A 16,946-nucleotide genomic window follows, 5' to 3' on the forward strand; every position below is an offset into this window, starting at 1 on the left:
TTCATTAAAGAAAGTAAAAATGAGATTTTATTTTTTGACTTTACGTTAAATCTATAGGAGAGACGGACAACCAGAGCCATCGTCAGGGCACAGCTCACCTCTCTCTGCAGCCGGCGCAGCTCCTCGCTCAGATTGTTATTCACCTTCATCAGTTGCTGCACTTTGGAATCTGATGTTGCCAGCGCTTTTTTAACTTCCAAGTACTCTTGGAGCGTGATGGGGCCGTCCGACAGGTCTGAGGAGTCCATACTCTACATAAACAGGAGGAGCATTAGGGACAAGCATTTTCTTATTTCAAGCATTAAATTAAGGCACTAAATTACTTAAGGGGATACTGCCATCAAATAAATCCCCCGTCCATTATTTTATCATAATTTAAAGAGAAAGTCAGCAGGCTAAACAGCTTTGCATTATGCAAAAATGCCAGATTCTTCCCGACTGCTAAGCAATTTCCTTAAAGGGATACTGTCATCGGAAAACATGTTTTTTTCAAAACGCATCAGTTAATAGTGCTACTCCAGCAGAATTCTGCACTGAAATCCATTTCTCAAAAGAGCAAACAGATTTTTTTTATATTCAATTTTGAAATCTGACATGGGGCTAGACATATTGTCAATTTACCAGCTGCCCCCAGTCATGTGACTTGTGCCTGCACTTTAGGAGAGAAATGCTTTCTGGCAGGCTGCTGTTTTTCCTTCTCAATGTAACTGAATGTGTCTCAGTGGGACATGGGTTTTTACTATTGAGTGCTGTCCTTAGATCTACCAGGCAGCTGTTATCTTGTGTTAGGGAGCTGTTATCTGGTTACCTTCCCATTGTTCTGTTGTTTGGCTGCTGGGGGGGAAAGGGAGGGGGTGATATCACTCCAACTTGCAGTACAGCAGTAAAGAGTGATTGAAGTTTATCAGAGCACAAGTCACATGACTTGGGGCAGCTGGGAAATTGACAATATGTCTAGCCCCATGTCAGATTTCAAAATTGAATATAAAAAAATCTGTTTGCTCTTTTGAGAAATGGATTTCAGTGCAGAATTCTGCTGGATCAGCATTATTAACTGATTCATTTTGAAAAATTTTTTTTTTCCCATGACAGTATCCCTTTAATTCCCAACAACCTACATGCACAATATGGCTTGTTTTTCCTTTATATATTAATCTCCCTTCTCCAGCTTCAAGTTCTACCACTACACCCTTGTAAAATCCCAGAACATCAGTAATACCAGACGAAGCCATAGATTATGAGAGTCGGACGGCCCTTTTAGGAGAATCCCTTTATAGTAACCAGATGCCATGGATTTGGGGTCCTGCTGGGTACTTACCCTTGCTCTGTTGTTTCTGGAGTTTCTGAGCACCTCCTGGTCGGTGTCTTCATCTGATGCTACACTATCATAATCGTGTTGGTCATCGCAGTCATAGTCAAGATCGTCTAGAGCACAAAGTGTAGGGGTGAAAATCTGAGCACATTGACCAGAAATCTCTTTCATTTCCAGTGATTACTGTTAAACACAAACACGGCTATAGGGTCACAAATCGGATCATATAAATCATATTTCCAGGCGGATATATATATATAATACACAAAAGCCATGAATATCTTGTAAATGATATCCTTATAAACGGTGAGTTCTGATGTCATTTATGTCACATGACTCACTGAAATTTGTGTATTATAATAAATAAAGTGCCCCCAGTTGCAAAATATGAGAATATTAGAAGTCACCTCGGAGTTCCATGACCTGTATAAAAACACTCGGCCTTCGGGCTCGTACTTTTATATGGTCATGAAACTCCTCTGTAACTCTTATAATATCCTTATATTTTACAAGAGGGGGTACTTTATTCACTATATATATATCTATCTATATCTATATTTCTATTCACATAGAAATATAGAGGCGTGTAAGCGTTCCTGCAGTTTTGATTCATCCCTTTGTTCTTTTTTCGTTTTGACTCTTGAAACAATGTTGCAGAAGTCAATGGTTTCCTAAGGGCAAGGCCAGACGTGGCGTTTTTATGTTGCGTTTTTAAAAAAAGAACAGCCAGGTGTAAATACGCAGAAATTGCACCACCACTGAAACTAATGGAAAACGCAAATGGCAATTCTCACAGGGCGCTTGCAAGCTGAAATCCGCTACAGGACGCAAGTATTGGCGTTTTTTTTTTTAGCAGAAACTCCAATACGTCAAGAAACTACCAAATCAATAGACTCTATGGGATCTGCACGTTTGAAACCACACTTTGCGTAAATACGTAGCGTATTTTAAATATGGCGTCCAAATTCTCAATGAGAACAATGAGAAGTGCATGTTGGGAAAAGAATCCTACGTGCTGAAAAACGCATGTTGACAGTCCTGCATGTGGTTTCAGTGGCGTATTTACGCCTGGCTGTTCTTTTTTAAAAACGCAACGTAAAAACGCCACGTCTGGCCTTGCCCTAAGTCTGTTAAACAGCTGGATTCTGCTAAACAGTTTCAGGAGTCAGAACAGGGAGTGCAGAGGATACAAACAGACGTTTACTGCATGCAAGCACAATTACATTTAGAAATAACTTTTTAAAAACCCCTAAAAATGGGCAGTTGCCTAAAGGGCGCCAATCATAACTAAAATCATTTACTAAGTCAAGACACTATGTGAAAGTTCAAGAAATCTGATTTTTAAAACAGTTAGAATTGTTTGTATAATGTAAATGATCAGCTCACTATACCTTCTGCAAGATCTCCCCTATCTCCCCTGCAGTTCTAGCTGAGGCAGCCATCTTGGATTTCACTGGCTCCTCCTTCCTATATCTTCCCAGCCAACTGTAGCTCTGAAATCTCGCACATGCTCAGTTGAAATTCCTTGTTTGCTTATCAACCCTTCTAAGCTATTTTCAAATCAGCCAAACCTGTGTGTTAGCTGCTGTACAGTAGTGCTGCCCCCTGCTGGAAGTTACTGTGTGCCCTTCATTTGCATAATGACATCACCAGCAGGGGACAAGATAGGGAAATCTCCTGATACTTCTAGTGGAGGAGTTTACTAAAACAAGGCATTCTGGGTAGAATACTCAAGGCAGTGTTACAATCTGAGCATGCTCCTGAAATTTGCATATTAGAGTCTCTGTTATAGTCTCAGTATGGCCTCCCTCAGTGAAAGAATCCATTTGACAAAGTAAGGGATTTTTCTTTTTTTCCAAAAAACGATATATGTCGTTTGATTAAACGTGTTTATGTTGTACTGGTCAGATTGTTAATATGTGTTTGATTTAGGCTGTGATAGGTGCCCTTTAAGAGTACATTTCCTTTATTAGGCAAAGGACAGTTTTTGGGGGGGAGGAGCTTGGGCAACGTGGAATGTAATTTTTTTCCATCTCATCTGTTAATTTGCACTGAAAAAACTTGTAATCTGTATGTAGTGTTCACAATATAGAGTACTGCTGGGTTAGCCTGTATATAAGTCCTACTGTCCCACACTTTGGAATCACTCTGGATCTAGTTTGAGATATTACCAGCCATAGAGTTATTCCTTTTGAGTGCATTGCCACTTCTGGGAATGATTACGCTGCAGGAACCACCATTTTTATGGTCTACATAACTTCTTATTGTTCAATGGAGCTTCTGTCCTCTTGCAGCCAATACAAAGGATCTGCTTGGTGGACATCAGATGACAAAGCTACCAAAACGTCCTTTAAAGGAAAACTATACCCCCCAAACAATGTAGGTCTCTATAAAAAGATATTGCATAAAACAGCTCATATGTAAAACCCTGCTTCATGTAAATGAACCATTTTCATAATAATATACTTTTCTAGTAGTATGTGCCATTGGGTAATCTACAGTTAGAGCTGCAGTATTTCTGGTCAGGTGATGTCTTCCTGTTACAGTTAGAGCTGCAGTATTTCTGGTCAGGTGATCTCTTCCTGTTACAGTTAGAGCTGCAGTATTTCTGGTCAGGTGATCTCTTCCTGTTACAGTTAGAGCTGCAGTATTTCTGGTCAGGTGATCTCTTCCTATTACAGTTAGAGCTGCAGTATTTCTGGTCAGGTGATCTCTTCCTGTTACAGTTAGAGCTGCAGTATTTCTGATCAGGTGATCTCTTCCTGTTACAGTTAGAGCTGCAGTATTTCTGGTCAGGTGATCTCTTCCTGTTACAGTTAGAGCTGCAGTATTTCTGATCAGGTGATCTCTTCCTGTTACAGTTAGAGCTGCAGTATTTCTGGCCAGGTGATCTCTTCCTGTTACAGTTAGAGCTGCAGTATTTCTGGTCAGGTGATCTCTTGCTGTTACAGTTAGAGCTGCAGTATTTCTGGTCAGGTGATCTCTTCCTGTTACAGTTAGAGCTGCAGTATTTCTGATCAGGTGATCTCTTCCTGTTACAGTTAGAGCTGCAGTATTTCTGGCCAGGCGATCTCTTCCTGTTACAGTTAGAGCTGCAGTATTTCTGGTCAGGTGATCTCTTGCTGTTACAGTTAGAGCTGCAGTATTTCTGGTCAGGTGATCTCTTCCTGTTACAGTTAGAGCTGCAGTATTTCTGGTCAGGTGATCTCTTCCTGTTACAGTTAGAGCTGCAGTATTTCTGGTCAGGTGATCTCTGAGACAGCACACAGACCATCACGTAAATGGTGGCTCAAGGCAAGAGATGTAAAAGGGCAATATTTACTTCAATATATATTCCAGTTTGGTAAGATTCTTTACTATGCCACTTAATATGATATGAACTATCTGTTGCTTAAGTGTTCATTTTGGGGGTATAGTTTTCCTTTAATCCTGCAATCACTAAACCACAAAGGAACGCCCACAAATAGCAGGCAGTTTATTGCCACTAGATAAGCCACAATAGTGCAAGGTGTAGAAATTCATATTTCTTTATATTATCTATGGTCAAATTACCACTCACCAAGGTGATAACAAAACATCTTTATTGTGTGGAATAATTACAAATTACATGCAAAATACAAATAGCCAGTCAATTTTACCCATGACAGCCTAAAGCACATAATCTGTATGCATGAGATTCATCTAAGTGTCTGTCCGTCTCTCTGGAAGAGAGATCCTTCTGTCCCTCCAGGGAAGAAGACATCAAGAGAGAGAGAACAAGCATGTGTTGCAGACTATATGCCTCCTTCAGGACCTATGCACCCAAGTATCTATATAAGGCAAGAGCATATGTTCTAAAGCCCAGTCCTTCCCAGTTCTACTGGTATGTGTGAGTGAGTAAGACAGGTGAACATACATTAAACTGTGGTCAGAATTACTTTTAAACTGTGTCAGCTAATTTCTACACAAGGCAAAATGCCATCTTTATTCTTTAGAATGCTTTTCCATACCCGAGTAGAAAGAATACTTGTAGAAGCCTAGAAAAGGCAAATATAATCTCTAGTCACACACACACTGTAGTGGCTGCAGCATTGGGTTTGGTCTATGGCCCTTTCAGGTCCAATATTTGGTTCATACCAAAGGAATTAATTGGTCAGCCAGTCAGCCTTCCAATAATATCCAATACCCTAAGCCAGTGATCCCCAACCAGTAGCTCGTGAGTAACATGTTGCTCTCCAACCCCTTGGATGTTGCTCCCAGTGGCCTCAAAGCAGGTGCTTCTTTTTGAATTCCAGGATTGGAGGCAAGTTTTAATTGCAGGTTCAAAAGATTGGGGATTCCTGCCTGAAGCACTCACTACTCATCTGAAATGACCTTTAGGGGCTCTGACCAAATATTGGACCTCAAGGGGGAGTTAGAACAAACACAACCCTACAACTACTGCTCTACAATATGTTTGATTGAAGCAAAATAATACATAGAGCTCTCTCTCGCATATAAGAGGCATTCCATTCCACTGAAGCTGGGATCTGAGGCTGGCACACATCCAGTGGATATACATAAACATAAACAATGGGGAGAACAATAACAATGATGAAAAGACCTGAAAAGGTTATTATTACCTGTGGGGATTACTTGGGTCTTCCCTTGCTGCCGCCTCTTGGCCTCGCTCAGGATGTCTATGATCAGAGTTGCAAATTCCCGTGCATTGAATCGTGCCAGCTTCTGCCGCCCCTACAGAATGTAAAATAATAAGCAATGAAGGGAGAGTATCCGGCATGCAGACGGCACTTGAATGGTGACAAAAGGAAGGCCTGACAAAGCATAGGACTGCAGGAGATTTCTAATGGACGATAAGGAAGGTCTTTTCTCACATCTTAGCTCTTGGCCAGTTCAGAAGGCCAGTGGTCAGTGGATCACCTGATTCCTTGTGGCTGAATATTCGGGGTTAACTGGAAGGAAGGGGACTGCACTGCGTTCCGTAACCAAAGTGCTGTGGTTCTGCGTGGTCAGCCAAACTAAAGGAAAAGGACAGAGTGGGAAGAGAAAATTAGAGAGAAAACACAGTTACGCCCTATGTTGGCACACGCAAGTAGATGATTCCCTCACCCCACCAGCCTGGTGACGTTACCATGGGTAGAGACACACTTTTCCCTTAACGGTCCAGTTAGCCTGTCATTATAAGGCAACATAATTCATAGGAACAGAGTTTTCTTATTTCATCAGTGGGAGAGATTGTTATATATTATTATACTTTTTATACCAGAGCATTCTAATAACTAAAGAGAAAGGGAGTATGTCGAAAAAGCTGCAACATTTGCACCAGGTCTGGTAACTCACAGCATTCAGTTTTTTGTTCCCAAACAGGTAACCAATAATTGCTACCCGCTGATTGGTTACTGGTGAAAAATTAAGGGTATATATGTATATAAAAAAAATAAAAAAAAAAAATAACATGACACTTTGCTTAACGTATCTTCTCTTGCACATGACACCAGGCAGGTTAGTGGCTTGTCCAAGGTCACAAGGAGATTTCTGATACATTTGGGCCAGGATCTCCAATATCACAATCAGGCCAAGAAACGTGTGAATCAACGCAGTCATTCCTTCTGTTGGTATCAGCAGCCTCTAGTCATGTCATTGTATAGATCCACTCCATTGCATCAATCTCTGAACTCCATGTAAGCAAAATAAAACTTCCCGTTGAGCATAAAACCCGTATAACATGGAGTTCAGAGATTGGTGCAATGGAGTGGATCTATACAATGACATGACTAGAGGCTGCTGATACCAACAGAAGGAATGAAATTATTTCAAGAAACTACTTATTAGGGCAGAGACAAACGCTGCTATTTTACGGAGATTAGTTGCCCAGCGACAAATCGCTTCTTCTTTGGAGCGACTGATCTCCCCAAACTGCCTCCCTCCGGCTAGAATGTAAATCGTCTGATTGTTTCGGCTTTCCAAAGTCGCCTGAAGTTTCCTCGTGAGGCAACTTCTGAAAACAAAGCATTTCGAGTGCCATCCCGCCAGGGATTTCCATTCTACCTGGCAGGAAGGCAGTTCGGGGATATTAGTCGCCGAAGACAAATAACTTCTTTTTCGGGAGACTAATCTCCCCGAATTGCCTTCCCACCGGCTAGAATATAAATCACCAGCGGGATGGCACTCGGATCGCTTCGGCTTTCCAAAGTCACCTGATGTTTCATCGTGAGGCAACTTCAGAAAACGAAGCGTTCCAAGTACCATCCAGCCGGCGATTTACATTGCCAAGTGCCATCCAGCCAGCGGGAAGGCAATTCTGGGAGATTAGTCGCCAAAGAAGAAGTGATTTGTTGATGGGCGACTTATCTCCCGAAATATCAACGTGTGTCTTTGCCCTTAATCAATGCCCCACTGTGTTCCCTATACTCAAGGCCACATTATATAGGCCCCTGCCAAGGGCAGCAGCTATAACTGGCAGTGGAGCGCGAGGGGAATACCCCCATTATTTCACAACTGCCACACGTATGAAGGAGAGGGCAAGCCGAGGTTTAGTGCCTGGGGTACCAATGGGCGTTGTCTATTGTTCCACCTCTAGGTACAAGCTAAGAAACTGCCCTTTTTTCGTGAGTTGGAAAGCAAATGGGAATTGCTGTTCTCTATCCGAAACCTTGAATTAATTACTAGCACACTCACCCCAGTCCTGAATGAAAAAGAAGAGACCTTGCCTTTCTACAGATGGATTTTTAGAGGGATTTGGAAAGTGAAGTAGATTCATACACAACAAATTCTCCACGCAGCCCTGCCATCCAAAGTCTCTATATTGCTGCCCAAAGGCTTATGTATTTATATCTTTATTTATATAGTGCGCTACATTTGTTTACAATACAGTATTACTGCAGACATAAATATACATGTACACTACTCTAAATATGTGTTATTGCAGGAACATTTTTGTTGCTAAGGTTCCTATATAGGCCTACCCAGGAAATTGGCCAATTTTAGAGACTAAACTGCCAAATGTTTATAGAAGTCTCCTCTGGAGCTCACTATTAAGCTCAGACAGCTGGAATAATGTCATTTTTTTAAGTTTAAATTTTCCTTTCCTATAGACATTGGATCTGTTATCCGGAAACCCAATGAAAAAGGTCAGAATTACAGGAAGGCCATCTCCTATAGACTGCATTTAAATCAAATAATTCAAAATGTAAAAACGGATTTAAATTTTTCTCTTTGACAATAAAACAGTAACTTGTACTTGATCCCACCCAACCAAGATATAATTAATCCTTATTGGAAGCAAAACCAGCCTATTGGGTTTATTTAATGTTTACAGCTTCTTTAGTAGACTTAAAGGAGCAGGAAAGCTACCGAAGCAGTTTATTGCCAACAGATTAGCTGCAATAGTGCAAGCTAGAATGCTATATTTATTCTGCAGAATGCTTTACCATACCTGAGTAAAACGCTCTAGAGGCTCTCTCTGCTTGTTTAGGATAGCAGCTGCCATAGTAGCTTGGTGTGACATCACTTCCTGCCCGAGTCTCTTCCCTGCTCACTCATAGCTCTGGGCTCAGATTACAGCAGAGAAGGGAGGAAGGGGGAAGAGAAGCAAACTGAGCATGCTCAAGCCCAAGCCCTGGAGGTTTAAGCTGAAAACAGGAAGTCTGATACAGAAGCCCATGAGTACACAATAGAAGGAAAGAAATGTGCTGTTTCTTTTGACAGAATACTCAGAGCAGCATTACTTTGAGGGGTTACTGTTGTATTTATATAGACCTTTCTGATAAAGCCTACTTAATTTAACCTTTCCTTCTCCTTTAAGGTATGGAAATCCAAATTACAGAAAGACCCCTTATGCAGAAAAATCCAGGTCCTGATCATTCTGTGTTTACCTAATGGGAATATGAATAAATGACAGAGGGGCCATAAAACACGAGATCAATAACAAACAGTGATTTTGAGTATTTTTGTTTGTTTTCTCCAGGCTGTAAGGCTGCCATTAAAACACTTACTGCTGCCATCAGTTGCATCCAATGGATATCACGTTAAGATGCAGCATGGGAAGCTTTCAGTTCATTCATTCTTTTTGGAGTGGATTTGGGATGGTTATTGGAGTGGAGAGCTGTGAAGCGGACCTACTGGGAAGCAATGGAGAGAACATGCTCTGCTAACAGGGGCATCATGTATAAAGGATGAATGCAGGTTCATATAAGGACTAATGTTTCCTGTACAGCCGACAATTAGGTGCGACTCTTAATGAGAACAGCAGCAGCCGGGGCTTCCAGGCAAGTTTATAAATAGTGCAGCTCGAAATGCAATAAACAACATGCACAGGAACATCTCACTATCTTAACTGTGCTAATATTATAATATAACCCTGCTAGTCTATAGTAGAGCAAAACGTACTTCATTTTACCCATCAAGGCAGTGAGCACCTTCAGTAACCAGGAATCTACTAAATATCCAAATAAAAACAAAGATCAGCACCGGTGGCAACAGAAATTAGAAACAAATATTGTGTAATACGTTTAAGCTTTGTTGGCACCACCCGGGGTTTAAATGGATTAATGCAAGCGTGCCCACGTTTAACCTTTGGAAATCCCACAGAAATTCACGTTCAGAGTTCTGCCCTTGTGCTGGCGAATAAACGATTTTTGTGTTTGGTCCCAAAACACCTCCACCCGATGGCTAAAGTGCCAACTTACAGACCAGAGGTATTAATATAGCGTCTATTAAGGGTCCTCACACTGGTTTTCCCTTCTGGTGTGCAGCAGCCTTACGACTCCAAAACAGAAACAAAATCCAAGAATAGTGGAATATTATTTTGATATATATATTTATTTAAAAAACAATTCACTCACATTTTGTTCTTTGAGCTTACGTGGCATAGAGTCAAGAACTTGGCAATGTGTTGTTCTGAAGAGGTGCTTTGGCTTTGTTAGGTCCCCTCGTGGTAATGCCCTCAGTCCTGTGCGACGTCTCTTACTCCTGGCGCGTTTCGCTTGTTTCCCAGCTTCCTCAGAAGCCTCAAAGAACAAAATGTGAATTGGTTTTAAAATAAATATTTTTTATCGAAATAGTATTCCACTATTCTTGGATTTTGTTTCTATTTTGGAGTCGTAAGGCTGCTGCACACCAGAAGGGAAAACCAGTGTGAGGACCCTTAATAGACGCTATATTAATACCTCTGGTCTGTAAGTAGGCACTTTAGACATCTGGTGGAGGTGTTTTGGGACCAAACACAAAAATCGTTTATTCGCCAGCACAAGGGCAGAACTCTGAATGTGAATTTCTGTGGGATTTCCAAAGGTTAAACGTGGGCACGCTTGCATTAATCCATTTAAACTCCGGGTGGTGCCAACAAAGCTTAAACGTATTACACCATATTAGTTTCTAATTTCTGTTGCCACAAGTGCTGATCTTTGTTTTTATTTGGATGCTTCTTGGACAGTGGAGAGACTGTAAGGAGATCAGCAGGAAATAAGTACCTAACGGATTAATATTCCCACTTTTCTGTATTGTTGTGTAATCTATTTAATATACCTGGTTGTTTGCTCAAAGGCAATAAGGTTTGTGCTCCTCAAAGGTTTCTTATTCTCAGCTGAAAACATGGAGAACCTGTTGGCTTTAGGCAACCAACCATTTTGGCCATTTATTATACTCGTTCGCTGAATCATGGTTTCTGGTATAGGTTGATGTGTAAGTCCTAAGTAATACAGATACCTTGTTATAAACATGTCCCCTATTATCCTGCTGACATGATATAAAAACTATATTTGTTCTCCCTGGTGCTTCTGGTTCATTTGGGGTGAGAAACATTCTTGGAACTAGAGTTGAATGGCTGATGATTTATAGCTTGTTCTCAGCTAAAGGACCTCAAAGCAGCGCATGAATAAAATCCAACAAAAACATTATTTAATCTTTAAAGGATTCATTATTTTTTACAGTGGATCAATCATTTCTACAGTGCTGCTCTCTAACTCCTGGCCAATGCCGTTGGATTGAAGTTGGACCAAACCGATAACTTTGGTTGCAGAACATAAAATATACTTGTAATAAGCCCCTTCCCCAAACACATTTCTTTCTCTCATATCACTGGAATGGAAGAGGATGAGAGAAAGAAGGAAACCATGGCACAATGGAATAACCGGTGCAAGAAACCGTATTTTTTGCTTTCATCAGTCAAACTGCAGGAGTCGGCTGCTAAATGTTAACTCCTCACTACAGGCTTCTAAAGCCTCAATGAACTCTGTATGTGCCATTTTACTTGGTCTGCTTTAGTATAGAAATGTCCTGGCTTTAGGGCAAGCATGGCAATCTAATCTTGGGTAAAAGCTACTGAACACATAAAGGGTGCACTTAGGATAAGGTAATGATGACTGCCATGAAATAAAACATCTAAAAACAGAGTAGAGACAGGACATGCACATTGGTGATGGCCCAGGGATGATATCACAAGTAATGTTGTTTCACATTTTGGCTGTGGTTCAATGTACCATGATGCTCACCTTAAAGCCCTAAAACTTCTTCACCTGCTGTAAAGCTTTCCAGTTCACCAAATATGATGCAGCTTTTTGAAGTATCCGCCACTTTTACTAGTACAGGTATGGGACCTGTTATCCAGAATGCTCGGGACCTGGGGTATTCCGGATAATGGATCTTTCCGTAATTTGGATCTTCATAGCTTAAGTCTACTAGAAAATCATGTAACAATGACATAAAGCCAATAGTCTGGTTTTGCTTCCAATAAGGATTAATTATATCTTAGTTGAGGGTCAAGTACAAGCGACTGTTTTATTATTACAGAGAAAAAGGAAATCATTCTTAAAACTTTGGCTTATTTGAATAAAATAGAGTCTATGAGAGACGGCCTTTCCATAATTTGGAGCTTTCTGGATAACAGGTTTGATGGATAACGGATTCCACACATGTACCTTATGGCTGGAATTCTAGCTAACGTTATAGCAGCACATTCATACCACAGTGGTCCACAATCCTATCTGAGACCTATTGTTTTTCAAACTTCCATGATTTTGAGCCATTAACACAATGACCTCCATCAGTAGCTCGTGAGCAACAAGTTGCTCCCCAACAACTTGGATGTTGCTCTCTGTGGCCTCAAACCATTAGCTTATTTTTGAATTCCAGGCAAGTTTTGGTTACATAAAAACAAGGTGTCCTAGCAGACAGATTCTCCTGTAGACCAAGGCCAATCCACATAGGGGCTATCAATAGCCAATCACAACCCTTATTGGCACCACCCAGGAACATTTTTCATGCTGGTGTTGCTCCCCAAATCTTTTTTACATCTGAATTTTGCTCACGGGTGAAAAAGGTTGGGGACCCCTGCATTAAAAGGATAGAAGTTTAGCAAGCAAAGGATACAACACAGCAACTTCGGTCATTTACTGTACAACTGCATACGTATAGTAAAAGAACAACTCGGTGCAAATCATTTAAAGGGATACTGTCATGGGAAAAACATTTTTTTCAAAATGAATCAGTTAATATTATTGCTCCAGCAGAATTCGGCACTGAAATCCATTTCTCAAAAGAGCAAACAGATTTTTTTTATATTCAATTTTGAAATGTGACATGGGGCTAGACATTTTGTCAATTTCCCAGCTGCCCCTGGTCATGTGACTTGTGCCTGCACTTTAGGAGAGAAATGCTTTCTGGCAGACTGTTGTTTTTCCTTCTCAATGTAACTGAATGTATCTCAGTGGGACCTGGATTTTACTATTGAGTGTTGTTCTTAGATCTACCAGGCAGCTGTTATCTTGTGTTAGGGAGCTGCTATCTGGTTACCTTCCCATTGTTCTTTTGTTTGGCTGCTGGGGGGTGATATCACTCCAACTTGCAGTACAGCAGTAAAGAGTGATTGAAGTTTATCAGAGCACAAGTCACATGACCTGGGGCAGCTGGGAAACTGACAATATGTCTAGCCCCATGTCAGATTTCAAAATTAAATATAAAAAAATCTGTTTGCTCTTTTGAGAAATGGATTTCAGTGTAGAATTCTGCTGGAGCAGCACTATTAACAGATTCATTTTGAAAAAAAAGCTTTTTCCCATGACAGTATCCCTTTAATAAAACATTTTTAAAATAGCTAATTTTGAGTGCCCTTAACCTAATAAATCAGTTTCTTAATCATTAACAATCATGACTTTTCCAGAACATTTGCAAGTGCAGACGACAGAAGAGACTATGTTGCGCTTATAAAGTCACTGAAGCCTACTAGCGTTTGGTAGCACTTTCCCTTCACACAGTCATCAAACTTTTAACGATCCCACACAAGAAAAGAATATAAAGTGATCTGATAGGAATGGCATGTCCAACGTATAAAGCGTGGCTGGGATTCACACTAGAAAAACACATCTCTAAACACGAAATCATCTCAACTCCACCAATATCATCTCAACTCCCCCAATATCATCTCAACTCCCCCAATATAGGAAGATTTAACCTCTGTGTTGCCGTGGAAGATTCAAATAAGAAGAGAGAGAGAGTTGTCTTTACTAAAGTCATAAAATCTTAATGTAGACTAACCGATCACTTAGGATGGATATGAAAAGGGACGAAAGAACTGTAAACCAAATTAAGTAAAATAAAGTACCTTGGAGTCTTGGCTGCTGGAATCCTCAGCGCTGGGGGAAGGAGGAATCAAAACCAAAAATGTTTGAGAGAACCTTGGAGACAACCGGGGGCAGAAAAGGGCTTTGGAAATGGAACAAAGCCCCACTAAATGGTTCCCTTAGACAAGAGAGCAGACGAGAGAGCTCCCAGTACGTGCTGTGGTTCAGTGTCTTGTCTGCGCTGGGGGTGAGCAAGTTACACAGAGCATAAAGAGTTTACTCTCTTAAGATGAAAAACGATGTTAAATCCTGCTTACACTGCACGGGAATTGGCAGCCACAAGGAATGTGGGATGGGCTGGCTCATAAAAAGAAAAAAAAAATATGTATATCAACCAAGAAGTCTCTTTTAATATCAATATACCACGTACACCTCTCGTGCTTTAGTGTATGCGACATTTGTTACGTACTGAAGAAGTACAAAGTGGGTAAACGGATTTAAGCCTTGCACCCACACAGCGCCAACTTGTTATGAAGATAAAACCACTTCCCACATATCCTGGTACTGCCGAGGCTTGTCTGGAACAAAGAGGTTGGGTCTGGGTGAAGAAAACGCAGCTTTGTTGATTTGACTTGTTTATTCGGCACCAAGAAACCAGTCTTGGGTTGGACCCCAGGGAAAGGTCATTATCGCTCACACTCACTGCAATATCCTGGATTTGTACTTTACTCTCAGCAGTCAGATAATTAGCTCTGAGATACGTCTGGAACGCCCCATTATACAGGAAAAAGGATAAACTTGGGACTTTATGATCCAAACTAAAATCTTTCTGGTGTTATTACAGTATTCACATAGAAAATAGATCTCATGATTAAAAAAAACAAAAGACGGTACAATGGTCATTTGTATTAAAAAATAATTAAATATGGGCTACAATAATATCATGAGAAATAAATTTTTTACTTATGAGGGTCTGTAGAGAGTTCCCACAAAATGCGCCTGCTCTGCTCTTATTTGCCGCCTCATAGTATGGGTGCGGTAAGTAAATCATTATAAGAAATGGTTAGTAAAAAAAAAACCTCTTCTTAAAATTGATATGCAAAGAATGAAGGGAAACACTTAAAGGAAATAAAATTTGCCTAAAGCAGGTGCTTCCACACAAGTGAGTGCTCACTACATTAAGCAAGAGTTGGTTGCCCAATTGTTGGCAAGAGAAAGAGACCTCAGTGTCCTTGAGACAGGGATAAATATTGGGGCACTTTGGCAATGACAAAGATAGAGGGATTTGATGATTTTTTTTTTTTTTTTTTTAAAGGAAGGGACTTGATGATATTTAACAAAAAACAGCGGCTCAAGTGACGATGGAGAGGAAATGTGAGGCAGAGGCATTGCCAACCAACCGCAGACATAGAAGCATAAGCTATGAAAAGCTTCCATTGGTTTAAAACAACACAAACAAGTACATTTCCATCTGTGTAAAGCAAATATCAGTACAAAGTGTGATCAGACATCAAATCCATTCATACAAGACTTCAAAGCCAATGATATTATGGTTGAATTCCAGTGCACAAAGCCACTTATTACCCCTAAAAATACATGTTTGCACAGACACAGGGGTCTTCTGAGCAGTGAAAACAATGGTTGGATGAATCACACACACATTCAAACACAAAAGATCTGGATATTTACCCTACAGTTGGATCTGTGGGGAGTATTGACACACGTGGAAAGTCCAAGTAGATCTGCTCTTTAGGTCTAAACTAGGGGGGAGACCTTTCTATATGGGGCGATGAATCCTGAATGAAGTGAATAGGATCATTGGCGAACACTGTGTGGCATTTGAAGGCTATACTCCGGGGGTTCTCCACTTTCCTCCCATTCTTGGAAGACATACAGGGTGGTTAACTGGCTCATGATTAAGCTGAAACACACTAAAGCTCCGCTAAAATATAGGCAGTTCTCATAAGGTTTGACCCTGTAGCACTTCAAATACCATTGTATTTAATGTAAACTTTAAATAGAATGCTTAATGCTATTGCAGGGCTTTCCTCGCTTCTATAAAATGCATTTGTTACCATACACACTTTTCTTCCCTATAAATATCCATTTTATCATCTCTGATAGGCTTTGTCTCCCTCCCATAATTCACCATTTCTGTTCCCAAAGCTCACTTGTACCAGTTTGATAACACATTCCACTAGATCAGGACTTGGTGATGGATTAAAAGCATGAAAAACTAAAAGCAAGTCTAAAATTTTCCTTTTAGAACACAAACATGCGTCTTGGGGTTACCATTCTGCTCTTGGCCATATGAAGGCTATAGCAGGAGGCATTAAACTTTCATCAGTCACTTTTTTAAAGGAGAAGACTTCACCTGTCCAGGGTACTTTTTAGTAGGCACCATGGACCCATCCTCCTTTCCTTGCTTCTTCAATGGCACTGGGCAAATGCATGCGCAAGAATGACAAAGACAGTTTTTTTTGGTCAACGTTAAGCTTTACACCCTACTGAAGAAGGTAGAGAAAGTCCATGGTGCTCACTAAGAACAACCCTGGTGTAGTTTCTGCTACTATACAAATTTGAAACTTAAGAACCAAGGTTTTGCCACAAACATTCCAGGCAATGGCATAATATAAAGGAAGAGAGTGCCCTAAATAACAATGTGTATTCTATGTACAATAGAGGATACATTATATTACACTATATAATGCAGATCATTTATTATAGGTTTCTATTTAACACAGTGAAAACAAATATTACCAAAAGCATCTGGACTCCTGCCTGTCCAACATCTCATTCACAAACCCAGGAGATTATTAAGATGTTGCCTCTCGCTTTGTCATTATAGCAGCCTCTCCTCTTCTAGGAGGGCTTTCCACTAGATGTTGGAATATTGCTGGTGTAAGTTTACAAGTTCTTATGACACACTTCTAAAGGCACCACACACTCACATACAATAGGCCATACATGTTATGGCTGCATTTCAGGTTTTCTATTTGTTTGGGCTGTACTTTTCACTTCTTCTGACAGATTTGGTGCATGAGCTGATGAACCTTCCCACACGTCCAACTGCCGAACCAATATCAATGGTACATGGA

The 16,946-nt window shown here is 40.5% G+C and overlaps 1 protein-coding gene across 3 annotated transcripts in view; it reads right to left on the reverse strand.

Annotated features, from left to right (window-relative positions):
- The window catches only part of git1.S (G protein-coupled receptor kinase interacting ArfGAP 1 S homeolog), a 69,560-nt gene that overhangs the window by 10,978 nt on the left and 41,636 nt on the right, over positions 1-16,946 (reverse strand). For all 3 annotated transcript variants that reach the window (XM_041583321.1, XM_041583320.1, XM_018248788.2), the window contains 4 exons: positions 6,212-6,309; positions 5,914-6,025; positions 1,319-1,425; positions 99-251 (listed from right to left, as the gene is read on the reverse strand). In XM_041583321.1, coding sequence (XP_041439255.1) covers positions 99-251; positions 1,319-1,425; positions 5,914-6,025; positions 6,212-6,309 — 470 coding nt within the window. The remainder of the gene's footprint in view (positions 1-98; positions 252-1,318; positions 1,426-5,913; positions 6,026-6,211; positions 6,310-16,946) is intronic.

Source organism: Xenopus laevis, chromosome 2S, assembly GCF_017654675.1.
Source record: "Xenopus laevis strain J_2021 chromosome 2S, Xenopus_laevis_v10.1, whole genome shotgun sequence".
Taxonomy (NCBI): Eukaryota; Metazoa; Chordata; class Amphibia; order Anura; family Pipidae; genus Xenopus; species Xenopus laevis.